Raw genomic sequence first — 14076 nt, forward strand, 5'->3', positions numbered from 1 at the left:
ATCGACAACAAAAGTCTAGAAGAATGCTACTTTCTCCATCTCTGGAAAGAGACCCTTATAATCCCTATCCTCAAGAGCGGAGACCCTCCTCTTGCTGTGAACTACCGCCCCATTTCTCTTCTCTCCTCTTGCTCCAAAGGTGAGGTTGATTGGTCGAAAGTCCTTCGTGGACTCATGGCCGCACATGCCCGCTTTCGGTATGAAAACCACTCGTGCGCGTCTCCAAGGCTCTGGTACGTATCCTAAAGAGATAAGTCCGGTAAATCTCAACAAGCCACGACACAACCCATTCTTGCTGCTTCTGTAGCATGGCTGGCATTATGCTATCTGGGCCCGGAGATTTACATGCGGAGAAGTTGTTTATAGGCCAGCCGATCTTATCCTCGATAATTAGCAATTTGATAGTCTCACACGACTGGGGTGGCTGCAAACGCCTCAAGCAAGGCTCTGACTAACACGTCTGAACCAGCAGCTCCAAGGTTTCACCAGAAGATTCCGGCCAGGAGCCTTTAAGAAAGGATGGGCTCTTATGTTCCTTGGACAGAATCTTACTGAGCCTCGCAGATTCGCTGGTGCTTCCGATCTTCTGACAATACTCCAACCAAGACCGCCTCTTGGCGGTCCTGATGGCTGACTTGTACTTCTTCAGGTAGCCCTTGTATGGCTGTCAATATTTACGCCTGTAGAAAATGTTGAACATTTCGCTGCTCAGCTTCCTGAGGCTGAGGAGATCATGGAGATCATTCCACCACGTTGTTAGTATTTTCTTGCTGCATTTAGCAGGGCACGAGACTTTAAAGGCCGTATTGAATGTCTTTTCCAGGGCCCCGATCTTTCATTCAAGTTTGTTTGTCAAACGAATCTTACCAATTTACGCACCGGAGAGTTTGTTCCTAATTACTTAACCAAACTTTCTCCAGTCGATCCTCCTGGGGTGCCTGAAGGGTTTAGAGACCTCTGCGGTGAGACCTAGACAGAAAAGTATCCAACTGTGATCAGAAAAGGATCTCTGGTCAGACAGTCTCCAATCCTCCACCCTAAGAACCCCATTGTCGGTTATTAGGGTGATATCAAGGACCTCCTCATAACCGTCACAGTTCTCCGAGCAGGGGAAATGGAAGGTTGGTGTACCGCTCCTACTGAATGAAATCAAAGAATGACTCACCTTTCTCGTTGATTTCCGAGCTGCCCCAAAGCGTATGCCTTGCATTGGCGACGCAGCCTATCAATCGATTGGCGTTTTTTGTTGCTATGGTGCTCGTCAGATGTTGTGGTTCTTTGCGGAGCTGATCGGTCGTGAGCCATGTGAGCCGAGGAGATATACACGTTCTCTGCCCCAGCCTACTCCAGTTTAACCACGATTAGGTCGCAGACTCTTTCTCGCGAGGATACATGCTCTAGGTCTGTCCTGATCAACGTCTTCTGTGCTGTGGAATAAATGAAGTTATTTGCTTTGGAGCCCTTTTACGGTTTGATCGGCTCTGACCCAGAGCTCCTGTATTAGTGCCATGTAGATGTCCTCCTCTAGGAAGAAGACAACAGATTAACCAACAGATTAAGGCGCATTTCAAATTTATCTGAGTTACCCTCAGCATAACTTGCTTGCGTCCCTGTCAGACCGTCGATCCTCATCTCCTCCAACAGTTCATTGGCGGGGTCGATTGGTCCTCCAGTTTTGCAGAGCGGAACTTTTTTATCATTGCGTTTCTGACTCCGAATCGCACTTTATAGTCGAGCTTCTCCAGTGCCTGCAAGCACTCTTCGTTTATACGGGGCAGAAAAGGTTGACTGTCTGTCTGAGGTTCTTCCTCCTTGAACTCCTATAACTATAACGTGGAACCCACAGATCACTTGAGAGGAATGAAAGCAGGGGATGGATGCCATGTGTTTTCCTTTAGTGTCCAGTAGACCCTGGCTTCAATACTGGTCCGCACCTCCGGCGCTAGTTTCCTACTAGCGGAATTACCATCCGCCAGCGTCACACGTAAGTGGATCCTGGCCAAGTCGCTGAAGGATTTTGCAGTTCGTGGCTCATCGACTGGCTGTTGCTGCTTGCTTTTTTCCAGAGCGCGCTTAGGATCCAAGCTCTTGCCCATTCTGCTCGTTGGTGATCTTTTTCGACCTCGTCTAGAGACGGATTTCTTTTGCGAACGGTGGGTTTCTCCTTCTGCTCGTCTGCCAGACGTTTGCTATTGTATTCCTCAACAATCGCCTGGTATATATCGGGGTCTTTTTCATCTCGCTCGTCGGCAGTACCGGCCTCCTTATTCCTTGCGATCTTGCTGCGAATATGCATGGCCTTCTGGTACTGGCTCTTGAGCAGGACAGCAGTGGACCTTTGCTTCTTAGTCGGTTTCCGGTGACCGACGTTCCTGTCGGTCTTTACTTTTGAGGGATCATCCCATGTCGAGCGTTTCGGTTTAGGCCTACTATTTATGGTACTCGCTACAACTAGCCTGTCAGGGTGTGCTGCTCTCGACTACTGTTTCCTGGCTGGATACCAGCAGCTAGGGTAAAGGTCTTATTTGAAACTGAAGGTGCCCAAGGTATTCAGAGTTCACATACTAAAGACCAAGTTGGCTTGGAGTCCTATTAGTAAATTCTCCAGTGCAGGGAGGACGATCTCCGGGCTGTTGCTTCGGCTCATCCCCTCGCCAGATCCACTTGCCCTTAACACATGACCAGCAGACAAGCAGGTCCTAGTCAGTGGCATGAGCCTGCTCCCAGCCCGGCCCTACAGGCTCTTGGCCCTTCTGAAGGCGGTTTCCAGCGGTCATCGCGGGGAGATCGTGTGAGGACTTGCCGAAATATGCGACGCATAATCAGATCGGCCCGCCATATATCTAGGAGAGGATTCCACTTGAAATGAGTTGAATCAGCAAACTATGCTCTCAATAGCAAGCTTCACTATTTCCTAATAGATTTCATATTTAGTACTTCCTCATTCTATTCAATTTAAATTAATTACTTATTACTGGAGTATTGAATCTGTGCCACCACCATAAAATCCGCGACATTGTCTAGACTTTGGCGACAAGAGTCTTATCAGCAGAAAGTGTTGAAAAAGAAAGACCTGTTGCCACGATGCCGCGTGAGCAAGATTGAAGTAGTATCTACGACATGGTATGACAAACTCTATACCTATTTCTATAAGTCGGCCGGGTTGAAATCGGTCGTCACGGTAATTAATAAAAAGCTTGGCGATAAGCATTTTCTCCCAGCAAAATGTGATGTCAACTAATCAGAAAAACAGCGTTTTATGCTGAAGCTTGACGTATTGGGGCAGGTTTGTTGTATTAGCCACAGTTCGTCGGTTATCTTTGTAAAAACTGCAAGTGAGTGATTTTACTGGCGCCTTACGTAAATATTATCTAATAAGTAGCTATTACTTTATGGCAGAAATTATAATTTGGATTTACAATTTCCGGAGTCTAATTTCATATTTTATGGTGACTTTTTTGATTTCTTGTTATTATTTTCAACAATTATTCTTTATTGACCGCAAAGCATGAACCTGTTGATTTTTCCACTGTAGAAATGATTAATCGACTTCAATTTTGCTTTCAGTGACCTCAACGAATCTGAGTTCATTATTATCTAATAATTTAATTATACATTTCTCTTTCCATTAGTTGAAAATGGTATTTAACATAATTAATGTTTCTCTAATTTTTTTGCAGCCGAAGAGACCATTATTTGAGTGAGTTCAGGAGGGTTTTTTTCTGAACTACAAAGCAGGAGGGAAAAAACAACAAAAGGTGTAAGAGAATTGCCTACACAAGCCAACGAAACGATCAAGTGGATACGTGGATACGTAATATAATACAAATTAAGATACTACAAAAAACTGTAGAAAACCACAAAAATGTCGAAACGAGAAATGATGGATTCATTGGAGCGGCCCGGATTGTTCAAAGAAGTCAAAGTTGTATTGGTCGGACCGGCAAAGTGTGGAAAGACAGCCCTCATACAGCGTTTTGTTAATGATACGTTCAGCGATGTAAGTATGAAGCAATTGTTTACGCATTATATTATTCCAATTTAGTATCAAAAGTATTGAGGAAAAGAACCCAGGAAGCCATCTTGTCGGACACTTCTGGATGCTTTGTATCACTTAGCAAAAAATTACTTTAAAGTCCTATGTGGGAAGACGAAATTGACACTAATTTTCTTCATTGTCTCAAGCAAAATTCTCCAAGTTAAATTTTTTTCAACCCCAATAAAGCCAGCTACCTTATTTTGGAGATGTTCCTGGAGAGATACGTCCACTATGTATAAAACCGTCCATTCAGTTCCTAGAACAGACACCAATTCTGAGGAAACTGGCCTCTCATAATAAAGTAAACGTTTTTTTTTTCAATTCTCTTTGGGATGCCTAATTATATTCTGGCCCCTCAAGATGTAATCGTTTCGTACCTGGTATGGTACCACTCAATATTCAAGATGAATTATACAAAATTAGTGGAATCAAGATGTTTCACCTTGTTGTCAAGGTTGGAATGCCAGACTCATCTATTATACACCATAAAAGGGGTTTTGACGTGATTGAAACACTTGTCGATACGGATATGAAAATTCTATGGAGATTATCGGTTAGTTTACAGATTCGAGGTCACAGAAAAAGATAATCAGATGTGGAAGAAATTTAGAAATTTCACATTTACATATGAAAAGCCCTCAGTGACAATTAAGAGGTGTGTATCGTAAGAACGCTCTCTCTCTCGCTGGATAATGGAATCAAATTTGGCGTTTAGTATTTTACAATCTCAATGAATACTCTCAAAATTCTATACATTCTAACACGTGTATTCCCCTTGACAAAATAAAAAATAAAAGTAGATATGATTCCCCTTGACTCTAACACAGGCGTAATTTCTCTTCCGGCGCTTCGTGATGAGGACCGCTTCCGTTTTTTCCTCCGCAAGCGTCAGACCAGAGCTCTCTAACCAGCATTTGACAGCACTGATTGCCTCGCTTGAGTATAACTCAGCATCTTCGAGATGCTTTGCGACAACAACCACTGCAATGTCGTCAGCGTAACCCACCACTGTGGTTTCCTCCGGAAGGGGAAGATTAAGTACATCGTTGTACATGATGTTCCACAGTAGTGGGCCCAATACGGAGCCCTGCGGGACACCCGCGGAAACGACGTACTCCTGCGGTCCGTCATCAGTGTCGTACCAGAGCCTCCTTTCAGTTAAATAACTATCGACAATTGCGGCGATTTCACGGCAAGCTTAAGGGCCTTATTCGGTACTCCGTCCAGACCCGGTGCTTTATTGTCTCCTATTCTGCCGCAGATCTGCAGCAGCTCGTCTCTGGTGACTGGCGGGACTGCCGTCACATTCAGAGGTGGTGGGAATGTGTCGGTGTTCTCCTCTTGCTGGGGGAATAACCCCTGGATGATTTTCAACAAGAGGGTGGGGCACGTGATCTGCGGAGACGAACGGCCTCTAAATCGTCCCATTACGATTCCATAAGCTCTCCCCCACGGATCTATGTCCGCTCCTGAGCAGAACTCCTTAAAGCATTTCCTCTTGCTTCGCTGGATGGCGAGCTTGAGGGTTTTGCGGGCTGCCTTGTAGGCGCACTCTTTCTGCCCTTGATCGACTCTACCTACCGCCCTCTGAGCCGCTCTTCTGGCTCGGTCGCAGGCTGATCGAAGGCCGGTCAGTTCATCATTCCACCAGTAGTTTGGTCTTCTACGGGGGAATGAGCACCTCCTAGGCATGGACGCGTCACATGCTTTGGCGATGCATTGAGCCAGATGGACAGCTCTTTCCGTAGAGGCGCCTGCTATATCAGGTTGATCTAACCACATCTCTAAGAAGCTCTGCTCATCCAAAGATTTTGCAGACCAGCCTGAAATCTTTTTCGGTTAGCTCTTTGCCCTGAGGTTCGACACATGTCTCAAAGAAAACTGCCTGGTGATCGCTGTGGGTGTAGCGTTCGCTGACGCGCCAGGACATACCACGCGCCAGCGAAGGGCTGACAAAAGTCAGGTCTAAAACTGAGCCTGACCCCCCTTTCTGGAAGGTGTTTACAGCACCTTCGTTAGCCAAAACCATGTCCATCTGCGCGAAAGCTTCTATTAAACTGCGCCCCCTAGCATTTGATTCTCTGCTACCCTACTCTAGGGCCCAAGCATTGAAATCACTAGCAATCACCTTTGGACTTCGTCCCCTTGCGTCGAGCACAAGATTATCAAGCATTTGCTCAAATTCAGACAGTGCCAAACTTGGTGGAGCGTAGCAGCTGTATACATATACACCACTTATTTTCGCCCACACAAAGCCACTGGTTGCCTGACTTGCAGTACATTGCATGGCCTGTCGACCGCAAGCCCATATCGCCGCTCCACCAGTCGAATCTGTGACCCATGCGCCACCGTGACGGCTTCTGTACGGCTCACTTATGATGGCGATTTCCATCTCTGATTCGAACGTGTAAATCCTGAGCGACCCTGCAATGATTGAGGTTTATCTGAATAAACCTTATTTTCTTATTGCAGTGAGCGCCTTCCTAAATTCAGGACATGATGATCATACCTGACCCCTCTTAAGGACAAGTCAGCAAAGGTCCTTGACGCATGGACGGTGTCAGGTCATAACCAAACTAGTCGAATTCGGTAAGAGAGTTTGCACGATCACTTCGGAAGAGGCGTATTGACGTCTGTGCCCTGCAAGAAACTCGGTAGTTTGGTGTCAGTAGCTGCGACATATAACATGACCGCGGTGGAAATATGATAGATACAAAATCCTGTATTTTGGTAGTCCCTGCAGTATGGAGTCGCCATTGCTATCTCTGAGGGTTTCTTTGACGCCGTTAAATGTGCCGAGCGATTTGCTGATCGGATATGAAGCTCACTATTATATTAGCACCATACATTTCTTTATCCCATAGGTACCACAGATAAGTTGACCTAATACCCAGAAAGTTGTCTTCTAGGAACTACAATACTTGACATAAAGGTCTGTGACGTTCCTGCCGCTGACTATATAGTCACTGAGAATGATCTTAACGATCATGAGGATGAACAAGGTTTGGAGCACGTAATGAGAGTGGTGAGCGTATAGTCGTTTTGCGGATACTCATGACTTTGTACAGTTTATTAAACGAATGTCTCGCCTTTTATAGTGGGAACAGTAAAACGCAAGTCAACTGTACCTGCATAAGACGCCGATCCTTTATCACCGTCACCACCAAGTGAATAAAATCAAGGAAAACAGCAGCTGAACTCTGGAAAACGAAGAGTTGACACCCAATTCTGTGGCGGAGTGAGCTCTTTAATCAGACTTTTGAGGGGGGAAGAACACCATCTAACTGGCCAGAAAACATGGTATACCAATATAGAAGAAGGAAGATAGTCTAACAAAATATTCAAATTACTGTTCCATTTGCCGTAAACTACGAAGACTTTTAAATGCATCCTTGAAAACCGTATTGCGACTTTGTTCATATTACCAACACACTGAGAAATTTGGCCCTATCATGTACTGCTGACAAAAGACACACTGGGTGGTAACTCATCGGATGACACCGTCAGGAGCAGCATAAATTCCTCTTCCATTAAATTACGCTTCCTTACATCCTGGTTGGATTTATTATGTAATTCGCAACATTTGTAAATGTAAGTTACTGCCTTATTTTTCCCACAGCTTGTCCCATTAAACTCGACACTGCTTTCACACAGCTCCAGAAACCACCAACAACAAAATTCCTTTTCGCTTTTCTAATCCTATGCCTGTCTAAGGGGGGGTTTGTCACCGACTTCCAGATTGATCGAGTGCTCCCCAATCTCCGGAGGGTATCAGTCCTCACCAGAATAAGCTTCGGGCTCCCCAGGGGTATGGACCGCCGGCTGCGTCCGACGAGATGGCGGAGGGGGCTTTAATTTTGGCGCGGCCTCTCGTAGTAGGCACAATAATTTTGTCTCTCGAAGGCCGTCTTTTTTGTCGAGGAGCACCAAAGCGGGGAATGACGGAGATCCTCAGAGTGTGTTGTCATGTCTTTCAGGGATATTGCCTCAGACCACCACGCAAACCGATCAATTAACGTGAGACAATACTTGTAGCCGTGCCAGTCTCGCAAAGGGCCTATAATGTTGAGGTTTATGGTGTGGAAGCGCTTTGTCGATTTAGGGAATACACCTACTTCTTTCCTAGCATGCCTAGTGACCTTGCACTTTTGGCACGCCATGCACTCTCTGGCCGAAGAATTCACGCCAGAAATATTTCCTGGAGACTAACCGGTTCGTTGTCTGATTGTTAGGGTGCACAAGATCGCGCACCAAGCGAAGCATTTCCTTATGGAAGAGGGCCGGAAAATATGGCCTAGGCCACTTTTCAGAGAACTCGCAGTAGAACTCCTTGAGCTTTTGTTTGGAGTCCGACTGCAGGCTTTGATGATTACCGAAAAATTGACTGCAGGGGGGGGGGGGGGGGGATGTTGGTCTCGGAGTTCCATGTTGAATGTCCGATGCCAACTAGATGAAGCATGCTAAGTGTCAAAGTTGGCGAGGGAACGCTTTATCGGACTTTTGCCGTTTAGAAAAAAATAAGGGGCGTATGGTCCGTGAATAAAGTGAACGATTTGCCTTCGAAGGAAAAACGAAAGTACTTGATGCTCGGATACGTGGCTAGTAGTTCACGATCATAATAGGAGCTGTAATTCCATTGAACAGGATTCAACTGTTTTAAGATGAAACCCAACCTTGCCAGCTCTGATTCACCCTCCGATGAAGAGCTACGTTTGCTGAGATCTCTGAGTCATCGACGAACATGGCTAGGGGTGCATCTTGTTGAGGGAATGCGAAAAGTGTAGCGTCTATCCATTGTTTTTTGGTGGTTTCAAAAGGCTGAATGGTTTCTGGTGACCATACAACCTCTCGCGAATCTTTGGTCTTAGGATTTAGGTGGCTTTGGGTAGGAAACGACGGCAGCAGTTTACCATGTCCAAAAAACTTCTAAAGTCTCTAACGATTTTTAGCAGCGAAAGGCGTATACTGTCAGGGGTGAAGGAATGGCCCAGAAATGTCACCTCCTCCTGGAGAATTTTGCATTTTTCAAAAGGAACCGAATAGAGTGGAGATGACTAACTCCTGTTGGAAGGTCTGCATATACCCTACTTAGGTAGCTGCTCAAACTTAACAGCGAGCTTCTGGGGTGGTAAAGAAAGTACCTTCGAGAATATTGGGTAGCTCTAGTAGTGTTGATGTGGTGTCGGACATCGTGCTTAACTGGTTGAGAGATACTATATTCGGAAGTAATGTTGTGATATTTTTAAAGGATAGTACGAACGCGTGGATCGTCAACATCCTCAAAAATGATAGAAAGAGAGCTGGGGGAGCAGGCTGAAGTTTTTCCTCACGACTTAGGAGAGATTGTGGGGTCTTTCTGGGAAAAATGCTGCTTACTTCCTAGCAACAAGCCCTTAGCGACAAAGCCGAAATGAAGCGTCACGGAAAGGTCCCATGCAAGCCAAGGCTCTCGTCTACTTACTTACTTACCATAAGTTACAATGCCGAATTAATAGCTTGTTGGGTCTGGAGACGGGAAGGGGGCCAGTCTGTCTGTCAGCCTTTTGTTCTCCACTGGAATGGGGAAAGCTTCAAACGCTACCCTTGACTCCTGTCGGTTATGTGGGGCTCTCACCAACATTTATCCGCAAAACGGCATTATTCTCCCTCCATTCTCCCCAAGGGATTCCCATATGGTATATGGTCTCGAGATTGCACCAAAATTTATTCGGAACTCGTAGTCATGTTCGTGCTCCACACTCGTTCTTTCTTCCTGTCTTAGTTTCTTTTGGATGATTGTGGTCACTTTTTCGACTGCATTCCACATCCCTTCGATTTCAACATGACGTTTTCAGGTGTGAAGTACTCACCAGTTGTAGCTACCCATGCGGTCCTTTGAACCGCAAACCTCAGATATTGAAATAAAGCACGATCAACGTTGTCTGTAATGTTCAGGCACTGTGGACAATATGGCGAATCGTAGTGCCCAAATAAAACCGCTCGATCCAGCTCCCAATATAATAATCTGTGGGTCCATTGAGCTCTCCTGCCATCCAGCGGTAGTTTCACTCCGTACGAACTACCGCAGACGGGTAGAAGGTTCTACAATGAGATACGTTTGATCATAAGGACGTTGTCTTCCTTTTACCAGAATATTAATTGGGATCACCCCTGCTATCACTCAGAATGCTTCGTCGAATATTGCTCGATAATCACTACGTGTTCGGAGTGCAATGAAGTAATTTTTTCTTCCATATTCTTTCTTATCAGTGAATCAGACCACACCGGGGCTGCGTATAGTAACATCGAGCTGGCCACCCATGAAACAAGTTATCGTGAGTAGTGCTCGGGTGTTATAAGCCTCCACATGTAAGTAGCTGAAGAGTGAGATCAAAGAATCTCTTATCTAATTCAATGCAGTGTCTCACCAAATCTTCTTCTTGTTCTTTGTTGAAAATTGTCCGAAATCGCTAATGTTTTTCCGATCCTACTCCTTTTTTTAGACAAGCTCAAAGATGTGACTCTGGAACATCTATTGTGGCTGCAGCTCCATCTTCAATTAGGCGACGAGCCTCTTCAAGGAGTCCTGGGCTGAAATTTTTGAAATTGGTTTTCCTTTTGTAATTTCTGAAAAACAAGAAAGAAAAGTGGTCTTATGTCCAGGTCAATCCTATTTCGTTTCCAGCTTCGTCTGGGGCTCTTTTCGTGCCTTCATAATAAGTAATTTTCTAACTAGTGTCGTCTACATTAACCCCTAATATGGAGGGCGAGTAGCAGAAAGTTTTCCCGATCTTAGATGCAAACTGTCGCCTTCATCTTTTTCCACTTGCAGAAAGTACACTCAAAGGTCACTACGTGGAGGTGGAGATTAGGTTTGGTAGCATAGCTGTGGGGTTTAAGCAGGCATTTCCTCATAAAGGCTTTTGTCCTGGGACCTATTGTGTACTATCCTTTCGGCGCTTGTTCTGAAATACTCTATTCAAACTTAAACAATAAACTATGATTCCAATGTTGTTGGCTATGTTATGCTTAACATAGTCACATTTACTTGAAAGTTGTTTTCCAGGTGTCAAATGAAGCGAAGTTCTCACGAAACTTTTCAGTAAGATGCCATTATTAACATTATCACCTCAACTTTTTATTTTGAAGCCTAAATCTTATAATAAGGGGCATCGTCTTCTTTGTTCAGTTTTTACATGACCTCTTACTCCCCTTTTTTTCTAAGAATCTTCAAAGTAAGATGTGCTTCGAAAAGTAATAACAGAGGAGGAAAAAGTGGTTACCACCTGGATCACACAACGTAGATAAACATGTTGTTTGTTGATGAGATCTCTCATTACCCAAATGTTCCTTTCTAGATCGGAAATCGAGTCCGAAATTGGGTTGTTTATCGGGGTTGTGACCGACTCTCCATCCATGCCATTTTGTAGTAACTATCTCTTAAGACTTTAGGCGAAAAACGGGGGCGGGGGGAGGAGGGATGGGATGTGTAAATAAAATAATTTATGAAACTTAATATTCAGAAAACAAAAGGCAGAAATTAAAAAAAAAGTAGATGCGGATCGCTTAGCACGTTTATTGGCCCAAATTCATTGAAAAAGCACAATGATGGCCTACAAGCACGCGATCACCTATGCGTCAATTTTCATGTTATGGTCAAAGATTCTTTTTCAATAAAAACCAGAAAAACACGATGAAATGAAATTTTCGAAAGCAGAAAATTTGAAGAACTCAATTTTGCCTAAAGGTTAAAGCACATTTTTGGGCCTTTATGCGGATACCACTCATACTTAACACCATGTCTAACCTGGCTCCAAAACTTATACACTTCGGAGTTCAGCATTTTTTTTATTCAACCGGTTGTTGTTCACTATCTAGAAAATAATTAGGTTTAACTCAGATTTTATTTTGGCAAAAAAAAAGATACTTTTTCTGGTTACCACGCTTCCATGCATGGTTGTGATGAATTTTGTGATGCGACGGTAAAAGCGAAAAAAGTAATTATTTTTGTATTGTTCGGGGGCAACCGTGCACGAGTTGGGCAACTTATGGACTAAATTTAACCATGAATTTATCTGAAGTTCACAAAAGGTGGAAATGTTACTCTTGGAATGTTGGAGTTGATGTTTTTTTCTTGCGTAAAGACGATGTTTTATTTACAGAGTGGGTTTTCTTTAGTAGAAGTTTTCTACAAAAACTGGAAGAACGTGGATGAGGTTCCAGGTTCTAGTAGTTGGAAATTTCTTTTCGAAATCAGTTTATATTAACGGAATTTATTTTTTAATGCGACTATAAGATACAATCAAATCAGCTAAGCCATCTGCGATTCTAGAAATTTCAAGACTGACTGAGGAACTATGTGTGTTTTCAGGATAAAAGTTGGGAGCGTGAGAGGCGGAGGTTCCCTCCTCACACCCGGGAAAACTCGCAGCGCCACTCTCCCTAAAAAAACTGGAGGTCCCAAAATGGGTTTTTCTTAACTCTAACCAGGACAAGAATATGCCCCCCCCCCCCTCACTAACCCTATTCCAAGTGGCGACATATATCCCCCTTAAAATGTTATTGTGTCCCAAAGTGGGGCTATTTTCATGCCGGAATGTTAGGATTTAACTTCGAACGCCACCCCCGCAGGTGGAAAGGAGCGTATAAAGGGAGAGCCGGGAGATCCTCTCTCTTAAATGCGGTTGAGAAATCGTGGCGGTCACCCCTCGCCCTCAAGATTGTCACGCTGCAAATGGGAAGTATTTTAATATCATCGCGGTAAAGTTTGATTTGCCTACCCCACCCCTAGAAGGGGGGGGCGTAAGTAAAGAGGACATACAAGATGAAAAAAAGGTCCCACCTCCCTTACCCCGCTAAAAACCATAACGGTCATCACTTTCTGAGGAGTTACAACTTCCCAAAATTAGGGTATATTTTCGTGTCACGTCACCGTCACGACGTGCAAAGCTTTTAAGACTCCCTCTTTTGTCTCTTTACTTCCTCCCGCGTCAGCGCGGGGGCCTTCCTTTCCCCTTACGCTTCACGATGACTGCCCACCAATAAGTTTATTGATGATACGAAATTAACCCCTTTTCGGGGCAGTATAACCTTTCAGTGGTGGATGAGCACCACAATTGTTCAACGATGTTAGAATCTCTGTTCTCCTTCTCGTCCAGCATATCCTATTCACCCCCTTCCTATCTAAGGGTGGTGCTGACAAATTATACTCTATCATTATGGTATCAAAATGTCCTCTATATGAGGCGCCATAACTTTTTAAGGGGGATGAGCACTGCGATTTTGCATTGAAATTTGAAAGAGATGATCCGCCTGCCTGGGTAGAGTTCAAGGTTAACTGCTACCGTTTTGACATCAAAATAACCCTAGTTTCAGGCGCCATAACTTTTGAAGGGGGGATATTGCATGGACCCCATTTCATCAGTACAGAATGAACACGTACCATCTTGAAGAATTCCTACGGTGTGTTTGCTTGGTTCTGGCAGATTTGTGTCTTCATTAAGCGTCTGCCACCTACCATTATGGGAACCTTGTCCCCAGGTTTCGATAGCAGCATTGGCTAACTTCAAATACTCGAATGGCTGGTTCGCGCAATAGGAAAATTAACCTTGCATTTTTTCACACCACAATGACCAGGGAGCGTCTACATTCCTGAATGATTTTTTAAATGATCAAAGGACTACTCAACGCCTTCAATGCAGCTTGCCTTATCACTACACATTGCCCATACCCCTAGCCTCCAACCAATCGAGAATCACCAAGATTGCCGCTCTTAGGCTCGCATACATTTCAGCTTGAAAGATCGTCACATATTGTCCCAAAAAGAACGCCCACTTCTTGTTTTTACGCGGAAGGTAGACTCCTGCTCCAGAACCCTGTTTTGTTTCTGAGTCATAAGTGTAGAAGGCGTCCTTATATCCAGCTGTTATGATATGAAAAGGCCATGCCAAAAGCTTCAGACACTCTTGGTACGTAGCAGTGGTACTACCCCGAAGCGAGCGAGCATAGAGACCAAGAAAATAGGGAAAGGGCCTGTCTTAGTTCCTACACTAGACAGG

The 14076-nt window shown here is 44.5% G+C and overlaps 1 protein-coding gene across 2 annotated transcripts in view; it reads left to right on the forward strand.

Annotated features, from left to right (window-relative positions):
• LOC119655248 (ras-like GTP-binding protein rhoA) overlaps positions 1-14076 on the forward strand; it is a 152740-nt gene that overhangs the window by 94292 nt on the left and 44372 nt on the right. The window contains exons 1-2 of one of the 2 annotated variants that reach the window (XM_038061041.1): positions 3257-3335; positions 3681-4000. In XM_038061041.1, the coding sequence (XP_037916969.1) occupies positions 3866-4000 (135 nt within the window). In that variant the 5' untranslated portion in view covers positions 3257-3335; positions 3681-3865. Of the gene's footprint in view, positions 1-3256; positions 3336-3680; positions 4001-14076 lie in introns of those variants that run through there. The other variant, XM_038061039.1, reaches the window with a different exon arrangement.

Source organism: Hermetia illucens, chromosome 4 (genome assembly GCF_905115235.1).
Source record: "Hermetia illucens chromosome 4, iHerIll2.2.curated.20191125, whole genome shotgun sequence".
Taxonomy (NCBI): domain Eukaryota; kingdom Metazoa; phylum Arthropoda; class Insecta; order Diptera; family Stratiomyidae; genus Hermetia; species Hermetia illucens.